We start from the raw sequence: 17,034 nt of genomic DNA on the forward strand, positions 1-17,034 counted from the left end.
GGGGGGATTGGAAAATTAGAATGTATCGTCTTTTCTTGTAGACAAGGCAAAATCCAAAGTAACCGATGCGTGCGCCGAGAATGTGACGTTGATGCGCCTGGAGCATTGGGTCTACCGTCTGGACGAGCCAGAAGACTGGACAAACGCGAATGATCTTTTTACTATATATAAAGACAGATACGATCCATCCCTTACCCAATGATAAATCTATGATCGAATCGGACAGCAGCAGGCGAGGAGATAAGACGGCAAGGACGAGCAGACGAGAAAATCAAGAAAAAGCACACAGCAACACCCTGCCAGAACCTGTACGCAGTCGCCAAAGAGGCAAAAGCAAAAGCAAAAAAAAAAAAAAATGCAGAAAGCAACCCAAACCAAAATGCGAGGCACAAATACGAGTACAATATCCGTCTCCAGCATCACGGCCATGCCTTCTAAGCGAACATGTCCGTGCGTTTTTGCTCTCTCCTGCTTATTCTTCTTCTCGTCTCGGCCATGGCGTCTGCCCATCCCGTCTACACGGCGCTGTATCCGCCACGGCTGCCGCTGCCTTGCAGCGTGTTGATCAGCCGCCGGACCCAGTCCCTCAGCAGATAGGGCACGTCGCGTAGGGTGTCGCCGTGCGGCAACAGGTCCCAGCCGCGGGCGCCGTAGCGGTTGTAGTTGAGCCACGACCCGAAGATGAGGTAGGCTGCGGTGGCCAGGAAGACCCTTTGCAGACGATCACGGTCAGTCTATGGAGACGAGTCCCGAAAGAAAATAGGGGAAAATAGGATTACATAAGCAACGTACAAGATGACAAACCAGGTGAAGAAGCCCCAGTGCTCGCGGACGCGGGCAGCACCCTCGCAGGCATAGCGGGTGTGCCAGGCCAGGCGGAGCGTGCCAAAGGAGCCGTCGGTGTCGTGGACGTCGTAGCCCTGGAAGACGAGAGCCGGCTCAGCTTCGCCGTCGCGCAGCAGCTGCTTCTCAGCGGGGCCCTCCTGGGCGAGCGAGAAGCCGAGGCCGGCAGCAGATGTGGTGGAGTTGGAGGGCGGGTCAGCTGGGGGGGCGCTGGAGCCAGGAGCGGTGCCGTCGCGCTCGTATTCGTCGGCGATCCACTCGCCTTCGGTGCCTTCGCGGGTTTTGTCGCAGAGCAGCTCGACGATGACGCGCTGGTTCTGGCGGTCGCTGACGGGACCGTCCAGCGGGTAACGGCCACCCTGCAGGACTAGACGGAGGCCCTCGCGCTGGGCGTCCGCGTTGGAGTCGGCCGTCTTGAGCCGCGTCGCCGTGTGACTGAGCGCGCTGCCGCCCTGGTCCTCGAGGTTTCCGGCGAGCGGTATGACCTGGCCGATGCCGGTGACGCCTTCGGCGTTGCGAAACCGTCGTATTGCGCAGGCTGGTGTCCGATGTGATCAGCGGGTGCACGAAGCGATGGGAGGATGGGCAGATGGGCAGATGGGGCATGAAAGACCAAAAAAACTCACCCCAACTGCCGTTTGGACACTCCTCCCCCTTGGGCACGTCGCCCTTCCGCTTGAGCGGCCCGCAGAGGTCTATCGTGTATGTCGTGTTCTGGTCGGTCGGGGGCGTGTGCTGCGTGGTGAGGACCGAGTGCGGCCCCTTGAGAGCGCTCAGGTCGAACCTCTGGCCGTCTGCCTGGATGTGGCCGCACTGCAGCATAGCCGCGGCCGGCTGAGCCGTCAGGGCGCCCAGGAGGACCAGCGAGGCCGACGATGCTGAGATTGTCCACTTCATGGCGGCAGCGAGGACGAAAACAGAAACTCCGAAATAGCCGTGGGCTTTTGTGTGTCGCGTTGACGATCGATCCAAACAGGGGCAGGACGGGGGGGGGTTCAGTCGATGAGGGCAAATCCGGAACTAAGGTAAGGAATTGAGACAAAAAGATGGCACGGGAGAGATGGTAAATAGACTGCACAGCTCGGAGACGAGAAAAGGAAAACTGGCAGAGAAGGCTCCTGGAAACTGTCTGTCAGGGGAAGAAGACTGCGTCGATGGCGTTGCGTTCCCTGCTCGTTGCCTTCTCGTCTGCAGAGTTGAGTTCGGAAGAAGGTCGGGGAGGTATTGAGCTCCCAACAGGGCAAGCGTGGATTATTAGAGTTTATTCCGTCATAGGCTCACGTGCTGTATCATGTGACCTTATGAACAATTGCTACGGCACAAGTTCTATTACTAATCTGAACACGGAAGGAGCGGTTGCGGAAATGAGTCAATGCCGAATGCAAGATTACACAGACTTTGTCAGCTAAGTTCCACCTAACCTCATTATGTCAACTAAGAAACAAAGATTCGAGCAGCGATGCACACGACGGCGACAGTATTTACGCACAATCATGCTTGATACCTGTGGAAATGCACAAGACCAAACGTGCAGGCTGGAGGCGGACGAAAGCCAGATCATGTCTTATTCTGGCAATGGCGAAGAGCTGCCAAAGCAGAGCAGATCTTCCTGGGGCAAAGAGAGTCGACTCTAGATGGCAGCTGTCTTGTGCAGACCCGCAACTGCCCCTCTTTTCCCCAGAAAGCCACAGGGCCCAGGCCTTTCTTGGCTTTGACGGATATATCCCACATCCGCCTTGTATTTCGGGCCAGTTTGGCCGCGTCTCTACTAATCGTGTCCTTTTATTTCTCGCATTCCCTCTCTTCATAGGAGCGTTGCCTTTATTGCGCAGTGTATTTTGAGCCGGGATCGAGACGAAGTCTATACCACGAGACCAGCCTCAGCCACATGTTCCCCAAAGACTCCATCCACGCATCTCCGACTCTTTCCAGATGGACGAGTCGACCGAAAGCAGTTGGCCGGAGCAGCCGCTACGAGCATCGGCAGCGCCACCAAGCCTACCGCGGCCACAAAGCACAGTCCCTGTCCGATCGGGACTAGCGATGCCCACCGACACGAAAGACCGCAAGTCGTTTCTGACAGGCCTCGTGGCGGGCCTGAGTCTCAACGAGATATGGATGCTGCAGGCGCAGCTGGCCAGGCTCGATCTGCGCACCGATGTGTTTGGGCGGCTGCCGCCGGAGCTGCAGATCCTAGTAGCCGACCAGCTGGGGCCGGCCGATCTGGGCTGCTGCCTTGACGTGTCGCCAGCCTGGCGCCAGGCGTTTCTGCACGAGTCTGTGCGGCGGGGCCAGGCGCGGCGCTGCTTCCCGGGCCTGCTGGAGTACGCGAGCGCGGTGGAGCAGGCAGATGCCAGTGCCGAGCAGGTCGACCGCGCGTTTGCCGACACGGCACGCAAGTATGCTGCACGTGCACGTGGCCGGTTCCGCGCTGCACTGCGACATGTGCCCCAGCCGAAGGCAGCGGTGCTGGCCGATATGGACGACGCGACATTTGACGGGCCCGAGTATGCGTACGGCCGGCTCTTCTGGCAGCTGTACCACGACAGCACGACACACATCCGCGTGGACGACCTGCGCAGCGGGCGGCGGCAGCACTTTGCGGTCAAGGACGATATCGTGCGGGGTGAGCGGTTCATGCAGAGCTCGTTTGGCGACGAGCTGGTGGCGATAGCCTTTAGCGGCACCCGTCTGTAAGTGTTCTTGTCACGGGCGGAGGAGTGATGTGGTCCAGGCTGACGCTGTCCAGACTGGCGTGGAACTTTCGCACGGGCGAGCAGCACAGCAAACAGATGCCGGCGCAGATCGATGTCACGGCGACGGTGGGCCGACGGGTGTGCGTGCTGTCACAGGGCAACATCTACGAGTGGGAGGTGGGTGGCAAGATGCGCGAGGTGGACCTGACGGGCCTAGATGGACGGCACCGGCTGCCGGATCTGGACGGCCGGCTGCCGAGCTTCTTTTTGTTGGATCCGGTGCGGCCGGACGTCTTCTTCCGGGGCAACTTTGTGGTGGAGATGGCCGAGAACGGTGGAGGTGGAGGTCCGGCCATGGCGACTGGCACTGCTGGCACCGGCACGCTGTGCTTCTACGTGCACGAGTTCCGGGGACGGCGGTTTGCGCAGACGTTTGCGTACCGGCTGCCGTTTGTCGGCTATGCCTTTCCGAGCTCGCTGATCGATACGACGGTGCGGCGGGACACGCGCGGGTCGTTCTCGCTGGCGTCCTGGCGGGTGAGCGGGTCGTTGTCGGGCAGCGAGGCAGAGGGTGCACAGCCGGCTTGGACGGCGGCCAGCGTCCGCGGTGTCGGCTCGCTGTCGTTCAACGTGTACACGCGCACGTTTGCGCTGTCGTTCTTCCGGCTGCCACCGCTGGCACCATCGCTGGGCCGCGACCGACCAACGGCACTGCGTGTGCATCTCTGGGACGACCAGCTGCTGACGCTGATCGATCGCCACCGCGAGGCCCACGGCGGCGGCAAGATGCGCAAGGCCGATCCCATGCTCTTCGCCTTTGACGACGCCTACAGCGAGGCGGCTGCGTGCTCACCGCCACCACCCTTTTCGGCCGTGCCGGTCTATGCAGCCGAGGACCACACAGGACACTCAGGACAGCCCCGGCTGGAATCACGCCGTCTGACGCACTTTGAGCCGGAGCCGTCTCGTTCCGGCAGCTGGTGCGTCGACGACGCCGACTGGGCCAAGAACGGCTGTCTCCTGCGCTACATCCTCGACCTGGACACGCAGCCGGTGACGCCGGACAAGCCGGCCCACATTGGCGACTACCACATCATGGGCGACGATGACTTTGTCGTGGCCGTCCACCACGGCGAGCACACCGTCTGGATCTTTTGTGCGGACGCTCCAGGCGAACGGAAGACCGGCGATCATGACGACAGCAACGACGACAACAGCCACAGTGTTCGTCCCGGAGACTGAGCCTGGCAGCCCAAAGCGGACTGCTGGCCTCGGCGGAAGACCCGACTTGACGAGATGTAATGGGCACTGTAACCCGCACTGTAACGAGTTCGGCCTTTTGTCGCCCGCAGCGCTGTCGTTGGTGTCCGCCAGCCCGACAGCCGCCTGTGGCCAGGGCCAAAACCCCCACAACCCCCTGTAGCCGTGCTTCGGCCAGCGCTCACGCACGGCCAACAGCTCTCCACATAATACGGAGGAGCCAGGAGGGAAGAGCTAGCGCTAGCGCCTGCTAGCCGGACAGCCACGACCTGCCCGTTCACCCGAATCCACCCGAGATAGAGAGGCACGACAGCGCGCCAATCGCGCGCTCGGCTGAGTGCGCCCTAGCTGCCCCCGGCGTTAGGGGATCGGAAAGCGAGGCACAGGCACGTTCGGCCAGCGTGGTAGCCATAGTGGACAGGGCGCTGGAAGGGTGCACAAGGCGGGCGGCCGGGCAGCCAAAAAAAAAAAAAAAAAAAAAAAAAAAAAAAAAAAAAAAAAAAAAGAGGAAAAACAAAAAAAAGGCGCTCGCAGAATTTTTGGTATTTTTTTTAATTCTCCATCCATTGGGCTATTTCGAAACCGAAACTTTTCCCTCCCTCCTCTTTCCGTTCTCCCTTCCCGACCATCTTCCCAGCATCGTCAACCGATTGCGAATTAATAATACCCCCCATTACCACTCCACTCCCTTCTTTGTCCTCGTTTCGTCTCCTAGCTCTCTCCTCTCACCCGTCCATTTCTCTATTCACAATGGCTGCTGTTGACGTCAAGGAGGCCGTGGCCTCCAAGCCGGAGGGCTTCAACCTGTACTCCCGCTTCGCCCTGGCCGGCGCTGTGTGCTGCTCGGTCACGCACGGCTCGCTGACGCCCGTCGACGTGTGAGTTTTGGCATTGGCGTGTTTCCGGCTTCCGTGCTTCCGTGCTTCCGTGCTTCCGGGCTTCCACGCTCTCTCGCTAACTGTCCGGCCAGCGTCAAGACCCGCATCCAGCTCGAGCCGGAGGTCTACAACAAGGGCATGATCGGCAGCTTCCGCCAGGTGGTGCAGAACGAGGGTGCCGGCGCCCTGCTGACGGGCATGGGCCCGACGTTTGCCGGGTATTTCCTGCAGGGCGCCTTCAAGTTTGGCGGCTACGAGTTCTTCAAGCAGCAGAGCATCAACCTGGTCGGCCTCGAGAATGCGTCCAACTACCGGACGACCGTCTACCTGGCCTCGTCCGCGGCCGGTGAGTTCTTTGCCGACATTGCGCTCTGCCCGCTCGAGGCCACGCGCATCCGGCTCGTGGCCGACCCGACGTACGCCAACGGCCTCGTCGGCGGCTTCAGCAAGATCCTCAAGACCGAGGGCGCCGGCGCCTTCTACGCCGGCTTCGGCCCCATCCTGTTCAAGCAGATCCCCTACACCATGGCCAAGTTCGTCGTGTACGAGAAGGTCGCCGAGGCCGTCTTCCGTCAGTGGCCCAAGAAGGACATGAGCGACTCCATGCAGACCGTCGCCAACCTCGGCTCCGGTCTCATCGCCGGTTTCGCTGCCGCTCTCGTCTCCCAGCCGGCCGATACCATGCTGTCCAAGATCAACAAGACCAAGGGCGCCCCCGGTGAGGGCACCACCACCCGCCTGATCAAGATCGCCAAGGAGCTCGGCCTGCGCGGCTCCTACACCGGCATCGGCACCCGTCTGTTCATGGTCGGCACCCTGACTTCGCTGCAGTTTGCCATCTACGGTATGTCTGGTCTCGTCTTGTCTTGAGCCTGTGGCTTTTCATGCTGACTAATCCTATCAGGTGACCTCAAGAAGGCCCTCGGTGCCACCGGCGGTGTCGAGATCTCGAAATAGACAAACAACCACACGAACTGGGAGGGACATAGACCGATCGGCCGGGGGCGGCACGGCCGTGGCGGACATCTAGAGCCTGTTGGGGCTCGACAGGCTGGAGTGTACCAGTAGCATCGAGCCGAAATCAACAAAGAATAGACTTTCCATTAATATCCTGGACTGATTTAGACGAGAAGAGAAGTACGCAGCAGTCTGGAAGCGAACGTCTGGATACCTGCCTCGTCGCCGGCTCTCTTCTCTTGGTGCCATGTACATATCACGCGGACAGCTACGAAACGAAGGACGCAGGGGCACCTGCGAACGATAGGAATAGTAGTGCGAACAAGACATCTCCACTCTGGCCGTGACGATGCGATGCGCACATGTTGGAAATCGGTACATTGCCATGTTCTCGTCCCCGTTGCACTTGACTCGTGAAAATACATGCCAGCAGACAGCTGCTCCGCCTTCCCCCCTTTTGACCTGCTCGAGATAATGATGAACCAAAAAGAAGAGACCCTGTTCAAATCGCGTAGCCAGCAGCAACCTGCAAGGAAAAACACAAGTGTATCGAGACGAGGACAGAAAAAGTACAAGGTCATGAGACCCACAAAGAAAAATGTGCGAGAAGGATGAGAGAGGTAAAGGCGGACAAAAAGACAAGAACAGAAAGAGGCGTCCAGACCGATGACACGTCCGACCACCTCGCACGTCTCCAGACCCCTTCAACGCAAAAGCGAGCGGCCCGGCGGGAACCAACCGGATGGAAAACAGACCGACCTCTAGAAATATGAGACTGTTTTTCTTATTCATCCATAGGGGTCCATTGAAGAGGGGTATAGCATCCAAACCAAAACCAGGTAATAAACGACAAGGGATAAAAGGAAAATAGAAAAAAAAGGCAGAAAGAGGCAAACCCGGCACACTCCTCCAGAATAAGGATCATTAAGAGCAAGAAAAGCAAAACAAGGAAAGAAGCAAACAAGACGCCAGCTGAGAGAGGAAGCCTCTCGACGCCATCAACACGCAAAAACACAAAGACAAACCGCTCTCATGCATCGCGGCCACCCCGACGTCTCCGCGACCTCTTCATCCGATAAATCAGGAAATCCTCCATGAACAGCGAGCCCGGGGGCCGACAAAACGCCCATGCCGGATAATCGACGCCCCACCACTATTGCAGGCCTTGTGGCATCATGCCGCCCAGGCCGCCCATACCCTGAGCCATGCCCTGGGCCATGCCCTGGTTCATACCCGGATTCATGCCCGGATTCATGCCCTGCACCATGGCTTGCTGCATCCCCTGCTGCATCCCCTGCGACAGGCCCTGCACCATGCCTTGATGCATGCCTTGCGGCATAACCTGTGCCATCCCCTGCTGCAGGCCCTGGGCCATGCTGTGAGGAATACCCTGTGGCATGCCCTGTGGTATGACCTGCGTCATGCCCTGCGGCATGCCCTGCGGCATGTTTTGCTGCATCATGCCTTGGTTGATGTGCTGCTGCTGCTGTTGTTGTTGCTGCTGCTGCTGTTGTTGTTGCTGCTGCTGCTGCTGTTGTTGCTGCTGCTGCTGTTGTTGTTGCTGCTGCTGCTGCAGCAAAGCCTGTTGTCGCCGTTGTTGCAAGTTTTGGAGCGTCTGACTGACCATCTGCTGCGCCTGAGCCAGGCACATCTTATTAAAGCGGTCGAGTTCCTCGGGCGGGATGTTCTTTTCGTTCCCGCCATACCGTGCCGCCACTCCGCCAATATTCTGGCCATAAAGTCTGGCTCTATGCGCTTGAACCTGCTGCATCAGTGCGGCGCCTTGCTGCTGCTGCTGCTGCGTATTCCGCTGCTGTTGCAGGTGCTGCATCTGGCTGATTTGGGCCGGCGAGAGGTTCATGCTGTTAGCCGCCGCCATCAGGTTCTGCCCGTTCATCATCTGCCGCTGCAGAATCTGCTGCTGCTGTTGCTGTTGTTGCTGCTGCTGCTGCAACTGCTGCATGTGGTTTTGTTGCTGCTGTTGTTGCTGCTGCTGCTGCATCTGCATCTGCATCATCGCATGCGGATTCTGCTGTGCTGCGGCGTTACGCATCTGCATCTGCAGCAACCGCTGCTGCTGTGCCAGCTGCTGCTGTGCTTGCGGGTTGTTCTGCATCATCGCATGCATCCGCTGCGCCTGCAGACGATGCTGCTGCTGCTGCGCCGCCGCAATCTGCGCTGCCGTCGGCACGTTGCCCATCTGCTGTGTGCCCATCCCAACGTTCGCCATGCCCTGCTGTATCATGAACTGCTGCTGCTGCGGCGTCAGCATTCCCGGCTGTGGACTGCCCTGGGTCGCCATCCGCGGCGTCTGCGCAAGCTGCTGGGGCCGGCTGATAGGCGTCGCCACCTGCTGCTGCATATTCGGCGTCGAATGGGGAATCCGCGGCGTCCCTGCCGTGTGGCTCTGCTGGCTGCCGCGGGCAGACATGGTGACCGACATTGGTGCAGCCATCGGACCATGTGTCTGTGCCACCGACGGCGGCCGTGGTGGACTGCCGGCCATGCTGGACGTCGACGCCTGCATTGCCACCGGTCCCACCATCGGCGAGGACATGGTCTGCGGCGTGTTCTGTCGGCCGCCTGGCGACGCTGTCGGCTGTTGTTGCTGGGCCGCTTGCAGTCGGGTTTGCATCTGGGCCGCCTGCTGCGACGTCATGCCGTTGGGCATTCCGGTGAAGCCGTTCGCCATGCCTGCATGAGCCTGACCCATCGCCGCAGCTGCTGCCTTTTGCGCATGAGCCTGAGCCTGTGCCTGTGCCTGAGCCTGAGCCTGAGCCTGAGCCTGGGCGGCGGCTTGCTGACTCGGTGTCTGGGGTCGGCCTTGCATGGCTTGCGCCTGGTGAGCCTGAGCCTGCTGCAGCTGTGCCGCATGTGCTCTTGCCTGTGCTTGCTGGATGGCCATGGTACGCCGCTGGGCTTCCTGCTTGGCCTGCTCGCGCGCAGCCTGCTCGCGTGCTGCCTGTTGAGCCTGTTGCTGTTGCAACAGCTGCTGCTGCTGCTGCTGCTGCTGCTGCTGCTGGAGTAGCTGCTGTTGCTTGATCCGCTCCTGTTCACGTTGCTCCCGAAGCTGCTGGTCGCGGAGGGCTGCCGCTTGCTGTGCCGCAGCCTGCTGTTCGGCCTTTTGCTGTGCAAGATGGCGTTCCCGCTCAACCTGCTTGATTTTCTCCTGCTCCTTACGCTCTTTGTGCTCGCGCTTGATCTCCTCGATAAGCTTGAAACGCTCGAAGCGGGGCTCAAAAGCAGCAGCACCGCCTTGGACATCGCCGTCGGCGCCGTTTGCAACACCTTGGCCACTCGATCCGCTTGGGTGGATACGCTCGTCGAGAGTGAGCATGTACCGTTCCAGGCCGGCAGCCAAAGCTTCGTCGGCCGCCATTTCGGCCACCGTCCGCTTCCTCGTCTTCGGCTGCGGTGGCAGATGGGAGTGATCGGGATGTGCCTGGGCATCGAGCTTCCGAATCACGTCCTCCACGCTCTTTGCCGGCTCCAAATCAAGCTCGGCCGACGTCGAGAAGATCACCCTGGCCTCAAATTCTGGAATGTTGCTGCCGTCGAGCTCCATCCGTTCCCGCTTCTGCCGTTTTGATGCCGGACCGCCGGGGGTCGGTGGTACTGCAGTCATCGGAGTGGGTGGTGGGATGTATGTCATGCCATTTGCATCGCGCCGCGTCTCTGCACCACGAGGCGTGACTGCTTTCAAGGCCATGTCTGCATGCAGACTTTGCGCTGTCGGATGCAGGACAACCGTGAAGATCCGGGGCCTCGCTGGCACCTTGTTCTTTTGGTCCTCCAATGCCCCGTTCGCTGCAGCTGCGTTATTTATGTCAGTCGTTTCTTGCTGCGCCTTTTCCTTGGGCTTCTTGTCAGCCGCGCCCGCCGGACCGCCTTTGGCATCTGGTGTGACGTTCTCTTTCGGGAAAGGAGCATATGGTGATGGTGTAAGATACGGACTGAATTTATGAATGGAAAACGGAGCGGTGTCGTTGGTTGGTGTGGCTGTAGTGCGGACTGTATCCTTCGACTGCACTGCAGCCTTGTGGTCGTACACCTGGACTATCAGGCAGCCCTCATAAAAAGGAACACCGCCTTGTATAAAGTATTCGACCAGGTCATGTGGGACAGTGCGTGCTTTCAGGTGTTCGAGAAATACGCGCATGGGCGACTTGTACGGAAAGATGCCGTCCTGCTGGTCGAAGCGAAAGTGTGTCGCGTGCATGTGCACCACGAGTGAGGGTGGGTTTCCGCTGTACTTCTTCAGGATGTACACATCGGTGACGACTAACGTGATGGTCAACACGGCAGATGCACCAGAGAGCAGATGCAGCAAAATGAATCTTACCATAGGGACGAGGCTCAACGACCAGGGCTATAGACGTGTCCACGGCAATGCTACCGGCGCGCATGCCGGCGACGGCCTTCGCATTGCGAGTAGCGCCACCCTGGGAGATGGAGTTCTCGCGGCGCACCGGCCGGGTTGGTGGCCGGACTGGCGTGACTGTGATGGCTGTTGGGCCGGTCATGACCGATTTGGCCGTTGCCGGCGGCTTTTTAGACGATATGGATGGCGAGGGAGATGACCGCATGGAGTTAATTCCATTGGTCTGTATGCCCGAAGGAATGGGGCGCTTGATCTTGGTCGGGATGGTGGGAGGGGGAACTGCGGTGACAGAGATGGGCGCCATGGTGGTGGTGGGCATATCGTGTGCGTATTCAGTTGCTTCGTGTGTTGTGCGTGATGTTGCAGCAGCTCTTTAGCGTCGCCGCGTGGGAGCCGGTTCCCGAATCCGCAACCCCCGACTCGAGGCCTCCAAAGAGTTACAGCGCGAGGCGATATGCGCACCTGGCAATCATCTGTCCGGACGGGTTGGGCGGCCGGGGGGGAAGAAGAAGGAGAAATCGCGGTTTGCGTCCCGATATACGGATTTAGGGGCTGGAGCGAGGCGAGAGATGAAAGAGTGGCAGTCCGGCGCGTTGGCAATCAGGCGGCTGTTTTGGAAGCCGGGACGCCAGCACAGGGCGATTGGATATTGCGGTAGTAAGTGATTGCGCCGATGACGATGATGGTGATGTTGCTGTTGATGAATTGATAGATGGCAAACGAGAGGAAGAGAGTAGGTTGACAGGCCGGCTCTCGGTCACGAAAATATTAGTTAGTCAGCCGAAACTGATTCAAGGGGTGACAAGGAGAGGCAGCACGACGACTGCAGATGGGCAGGCGGCTCGGGTGGCGGCAAAACAAGGCCAGATCCCAACGAGAGACGAAGAAAACAGATATCGCGATGCGCAGGAGATCCGTAGCCCCCGGTCGCGTCCTTGGGCGTCTCGGGATGGTGTGGGGTTGAGGCCAAGCGTATACGACGGGACTGAGAGAGATTGGGAAATTCCTGGGCACATCAGCCTCAAATGTGGCTACATACGTGTGGCCGGGTCGGTACGATAAGTCACGTGACTTTGAGTTGTGTTGCAGCGCAAAATAAAAATACAAGAAAAAGCAAGAAAAAGATCGAGAAGCCGATTCGAGTAACGATTACATTCCGGCTGGAGAGCCGCGACATCACATACACTGTCTTGCAAATCATGAAACGGGTCATAAAACCAAGCCACAAAACGGCGCAGACGAGCAGAGGACGTGATGTTGCACACCCCCGTCGTCTGGCGCAAGATCAAAGATAAAAGAAAAAATACCGCCAAATCTCATCCCCACATCGCGGCCAGTCCCTCCCTCCACTTCCCTCTCGTCCTCCTCCTTTTTCCCTTGCCACCCTCTAGTCCCGGCCCTGCACGCGCCGGGTCCAGTCGTCATTTACCCGCTGGCTGTCGACCACGACGACGCCGCGGCCACGGCCCACACGGTCCTCACGCTGCCACCACTTGGGCGCCGGATCGCTGGCCGACCTCTCGGCCTCGGACTCGCTGTCGGCCAAGCCGCCGTGGCCGCTGTCGGCGCCGACGACGACGACGACCTCGTTGCGCATCCACGACTGCAGCTGGTTGATTACGGCGCCATTGTGGCCGGTGAGCGACTCCTGGATGTACACGACGTCGGGCTCGAGCAGATGCAGGATGTGCGCGTGGCCGTTGGACGACGTGAACGGGATAATGTCGCTCTCCTTCTCGACCAGCGCGAGGGCCTGCGCGTTGACGGCATTGAAGGCGGCGTTGCCCGACGGCGGCGCCGCCACCGCCAGGGGCGTGTCGTCGTCCGCCTTCTGCGACTGCGCCTGCTCGACGCCAATGTTGGAAAAGGACGAGCTCAGCGATGCGGGCTGGCCGTTGCCGGCAGGATCCAGGCTGGACGACTCCTTGAGACCGGGGGCGTAGATGAGCACGAAGATCCGAACCCTGAAGAAGTCATGTTGGCGGGGGATATAGGAGAGGATGGACTGCCACGGCAGCTGTCAGCACAAGACGACACGACAAGAGAAAACAGGCAGACACATACGGAATATTCGTGGAAGCTGTCGTCGTCGAAGCCGTCCAGGTCGCTGTCTGCGGCCACGACCAGGGCCACCGTCTTGCGCTTCCGGCCAGAGGTGCTCTTGGACGCGGAAGACGTGCGTTCCTTGCGTGCGTCGACCTCCTCAGACCAGGTCTCATGGTCGGCGTAGGCGTCCTTGTCGCCCTCGCGGATCGAGGCCAGCGCACCACCGACGGCGGCCGAAGCAGCGGCCACGCCGGCCGAGACGGCCTTGCTAGCACTGCCCACCCACTGCTGGGGCGTCGAGTTGGTGCCTAGAGCGCCCGACATGCGTGTGCTCCAGCCTGCAATTGACGGAGGCCCCCCCGAGGCCATGGATACATCCGTCAGGTTGATGGCAGCGCCATCAGGACCACCGCGCGGCGGCGGACCGTGGCTGTTGGCCACACCATAGGGAGGGTTCTCACCGTAGTCAGCGTGGTCGTAATCGAGGTCGTTGGGCTGGGAAATCAACGTCTGGCCTGTCGGCGTCTTGGTCTCGTCCTCGTCATCCTCGTACTCGTCGTCGCGGTTCCGCTGGCTCCAGGCCCAGGCCGCCACGCCGGCCGTCGCGATAGTAACCGTCAGCAGCAGCGGTACCCAGTGGGACAGCACGCCCCGCCGTCGGGAGGACGACCCGCGGTCGTAACGGTCCGACATGGGGTCTCTGATCGATCCCTATCTCTCTCTCTCTCTCTCGCTCTGTGAATAGTTGTAGGGGGGGTGGATCACATCGCCCGGCGGGCAGCACGCGTAGTCCTCTTCTGGGAGGCAGATGTGTCAAGCTGCTCGTCGTTTCCGTCTCAGGCCGCGGTGGCTCCGGGCTAATTGCTCCACGTATCCGCGCGAATCACACGTGGAATGTCAGTCGAAGTCGGGAATGACGTACAAACGTGTTCAGGGCGCAGGCCGATTATCGGGGACAGAGGCAGCTGCAGAAATCTAGGAGCGTGGTGTCAAACGCAGGAAAAGATGTGCGCAAAAGGGCATCTTACGGACGACCGAGACGCTGTGGCCACCAGGGACCGCAAACCTTTCGTATATCGGTGGCTGGTTTGTTGATGCCCCAGCCTTTTCTCCCAGAACAGCTAAACACCGAGGCATAGTCGATTCTCTATTGGTTGTCTGGCCAAAGGCTGGCCAATCAGGCCGCTTATGCTTGCTGCATAATTGCACGTGATTATGCATCTCGGTGAAGATGAAATTTATGCACATGCACAAATGTGGGGCAGACTCGAGCGAAGGCATGAGTCAAAAGCCTTCATCCAACCGTGGTGAGAGCTTGACGATCACGAACCCTGTGGCCGCTACCGGAAAATCAGTTGCACAGCTCATCTCTGTGACGGCCTCATACACCGGCTCCATAGAATGAGAAAGCCGCATACAGAACACGTATAGAATCAGCGCGCTGTGGGATTTCAAAAAAGCAACCTAATACTTTTACCTTATCTCTCACATTTCTTCACATCTTTCATCGTTTGTTTCCCACGCACCCACGCTTTCTGCTTTTGCCTCGGCTCACAATGCCCCACGCGGTGCCAAAGGGCATGGGGCTGCAGGCCCTGATTCTGTGTGGTCCTGGATCCTCGTTCCCAACATTCACAGCCAGTCCGGATGAGAACCCAAAAGCGCTGCTGCCCATTGCCAACCGGCCGATGGTGTGGTACCCGCTTGACTTCTGCTACCGGGCCGGCATCACAGGTGAGTTTGCGCCGGGCGAGGCTGGCTCTGTCGATGCTGCATGCTGACTGGGGGCAGACGTGACGCTCATCTGCCCGCCCTCGGCGGCCGAGGCGATCAAGACGGCCCTGAAGACGAACCCGTTTCTGACCAGTCTGTCTGCGCCGACGGTGGTGGCGCCGACGGAGCTGTACCACACTACGGGCACGGCTGCCATCCTGCGGCTGCCCGAGGTGCGCGCCGTCGTGACGGCCGACTTTGTGGTGCTGCCGTGCGACCTGGTCTGCGAGCTGGGCGGCGAGAAGCTGCTGCAGGCATGGATGGTGCGGGCAGCCTCGCTGGTCGACATCCTAGGGTCGGACGAGCCGGAGAGCAGCTTCCTGTCGGTGGCCTCGGCCGCTGCAGCCTCGTCGACAGCCGCTGCAGCCGGCAGTGGCAGCGCTCTCCACAGCGGCGGCCTGGGCGTGTGGTACGACACCCGGACGGGCATCCCCAACGTCAAGAGCGAGGAGAAGGACTTTGTGGCCACGGTGCCGCTTGCCGGCTCGACCACGGCGGCGCCGGTGCCGGCGAAGAGCACGGCGTCGCTGCTGCCACGCCTCGAGCGCGTGGTCACGGCCATGCCCACAGACTCGCTCAACGACCTGATGGAGGAAAAGGGCGACTACCCGGTGCGTCACGGCCTGCTGCGGCGACACCGGCGCGTGCGCATGCGCACAACCCATCGCGACGCCCACATCTACGTCTTCCCGCAGTGGGTCATGGACTTTGTGCAGGCCAACGAGCACATGGACAGCATCGGCGAGGATGTGCTCGGCTGGTGGGCCCGGGCCCAGTGGCAGCCGACACTGCCCAAGAAGCTGCGCCTGCACAAGGTGCTGCAGACCTACGGCGACCAGCTACACGACGCAGGCGGCTCCTCGCCACCGGCCACAGACTCGGGCGATGTGCCGCCGTCGGTGGACGGAACAGCCGCGGCAGACCTGTCGGCAGCGGCAGACGCGGTGGCAGCTGCAGAAGACATCACGTTGGCAGCAGCAGCCGCAGCCACAGCGGCCGCGGCTGCAGGCGCTGCTGCAGAAACAACTGCAGCTGAACAGCAGGTGCCGCCATTCCTGGCCTACGTGCACCCGTCGGCGGCCACGGCACCGCTGATCCGGCGCGTGGACACCTCGCAGCTCTTGCTGACGGTGTCTCTGCAGCTGGCTAAGCTGCCGTCGGTCGAGGAGGTGGCTGCCGGCACGGTCGACAGCAGCACGGCGTCGCCCTTTGCACACACGAAGAAGGTGGCCTACCCAGAGGGCGTCAAGTCGCGGACGACCATCACACGGCAGGACAGCCTGGTGGCCGATAACGTCACGGTGGAGGAGAAGGTCTCGATCAAGGAGTGCGTCGTTGGGGCCAACTGTCAGATCCATGAGGGCGCTAAGCTGCACCAGTGTCTGCTTATGGAGGGCGTCGTCGTCGGCAAGGGCTGCCGGCTCACACGCTGCATTCTCGGCAAGCGAAGTGACATCGGGGCCGGCTCGGTGCTGACAGACTGCGAGGTGCAGGAGAATCTGCTGGTCGAGCCAAAGAGTGAGTTCCCCCCTCCTTTTCCCCGTTCCCCCTCTCCCATCAGGTTTGAAATATGTGGATATTGGCGTGTGTGTTTGTGTTTGTGGCGCACACTCGCTTCACGGTCAACGGCTCGTGCTAACTGCAAATGTGATCCTTCAGCCGAGGAGAAGGAGAACAACTTTATGAGCTCCAAGGGCCTGGAAGCGACGGCCGAGGAGATGGACGAGGCGCTGGAAGATGACGAAAACGCGATTGCTGAATAGACAAGGGGCGCATTAGGGTAGCAGCTAGCGCATCTGCCAACCGGAGGAGGTTTCAACGCCTCTCGATGGGTTCCGACAGTGATAGTCTGGCCTGCCAGCGCGAGTCAGGGTTCATCCGGGCTGCCAGCTGTAGAGGCTGGGTAAAATGGGCTCTGGCCTCAAACATGCGTCGTCCAACTCTGCCCCATCTACTACGTACTCAATACGTGTTTCCCTGTTGTCTTCTTTGCCTCTGGCGGGAACTCGTCAGGGGGCGGATTTTGCCGTGGAACGATTGTCATTTCCTCTTTTAGACCCCGAGCATTTCGCCGACCTGTCAGGCCCACTGGCAGAGAGAGAAGAGGAGAGAAGTGAGCGAGCGGACTCCCTTTCGTCAGGTACAGCCGCAGAGCACGCGTTCTGGACCTTGATGGCTGTTGGCAGGTGGGAGTCTCAGA

At 60.1% G+C, this 17,034-nt stretch overlaps 6 protein-coding genes across 6 annotated transcripts; 3 read left to right on the plus strand and 3 right to left on the minus strand.

Annotated features, from left to right (window-relative positions):
* Positions 1 to 515: 515 nt before the first annotated feature.
* CMQ_6605 (autophagy protein) lies at positions 516 to 1,740 on the minus strand (the record flags this gene model as incomplete). The annotated part of the gene is made up of 3 exons (XM_014320291.1): positions 516 to 711; positions 793 to 1,381; positions 1,470 to 1,740. The coding sequence occupies 3 exons, from the start codon at positions 1,738 to 1,740 to the stop codon at positions 516 to 518; spliced, it is 1,056 nt and encodes a 351-aa protein (XP_014175766.1).
* Positions 1,741 to 2,775: 1,035 nt separating this feature from the next.
* On the plus strand, positions 2,776 to 4,781 carry CMQ_7010 (uncharacterized protein; the record flags this gene model as incomplete). Its single annotated transcript, XM_014320696.1, has 2 exons — positions 2,776 to 3,536; positions 3,593 to 4,781. The coding sequence occupies 2 exons, from the start codon at positions 2,776 to 2,778 to the stop codon at positions 4,779 to 4,781; spliced, it is 1,950 nt and encodes a 649-aa protein (XP_014176171.1).
* A 768-nt stretch (positions 4,782 to 5,549) lies between these two features.
* Positions 5,550 to 6,634, plus strand: CMQ_6942 (mitochondrial phosphate carrier protein; the record flags this gene model as incomplete). Its single annotated transcript, XM_014320628.1, has 3 exons — positions 5,550 to 5,677; positions 5,770 to 6,521; positions 6,582 to 6,634. 3 exons carry the CDS (start codon positions 5,550 to 5,552, stop codon positions 6,632 to 6,634), a joined length of 933 nt encoding a protein of 310 aa, XP_014176103.1.
* Positions 6,635 to 7,787: 1,153 nt separating this feature from the next.
* CMQ_6553 (uncharacterized protein) lies at positions 7,788 to 11,334 on the minus strand (the record flags this gene model as incomplete). The annotated part of the gene is made up of 5 exons (XM_014320239.1): positions 7,788 to 8,087; positions 8,259 to 8,380; positions 8,921 to 9,553; positions 9,815 to 10,915; positions 10,977 to 11,334. 5 exons carry the CDS (start codon positions 11,332 to 11,334, stop codon positions 7,788 to 7,790), a joined length of 2,514 nt encoding a protein of 837 aa, XP_014175714.1.
* Positions 11,335 to 12,402: 1,068 nt separating this feature from the next.
* Positions 12,403 to 13,754, minus strand: CMQ_7021 (uncharacterized protein; the record flags this gene model as incomplete). The annotated part of the gene is made up of 2 exons (XM_014320707.1): positions 12,403 to 13,020; positions 13,080 to 13,754. The coding sequence occupies 2 exons, from the start codon at positions 13,752 to 13,754 to the stop codon at positions 12,403 to 12,405; spliced, it is 1,293 nt and encodes a 430-aa protein (XP_014176182.1).
* An 863-nt stretch (positions 13,755 to 14,617) lies between these two features.
* Positions 14,618 to 16,597, plus strand: CMQ_6618 (eukaryotic translation initiation factor subunit; the record flags this gene model as incomplete). The annotated part of the gene is made up of 3 exons (XM_014320304.1): positions 14,618 to 14,795; positions 14,853 to 16,352; positions 16,494 to 16,597. The coding sequence occupies 3 exons, from the start codon at positions 14,618 to 14,620 to the stop codon at positions 16,595 to 16,597; spliced, it is 1,782 nt and encodes a 593-aa protein (XP_014175779.1).
* Between the last annotated feature and the right edge of the window lie 437 nt (positions 16,598 to 17,034).

Source organism: Grosmannia clavigera (assembly GCF_000143105.1).
Source record: "Grosmannia clavigera kw1407 unplaced genomic scaffold GCSC_108, whole genome shotgun sequence".
In the NCBI taxonomy this organism is placed as follows: Eukaryota; Fungi; Ascomycota; class Sordariomycetes; order Ophiostomatales; family Ophiostomataceae; genus Leptographium; species Leptographium clavigerum.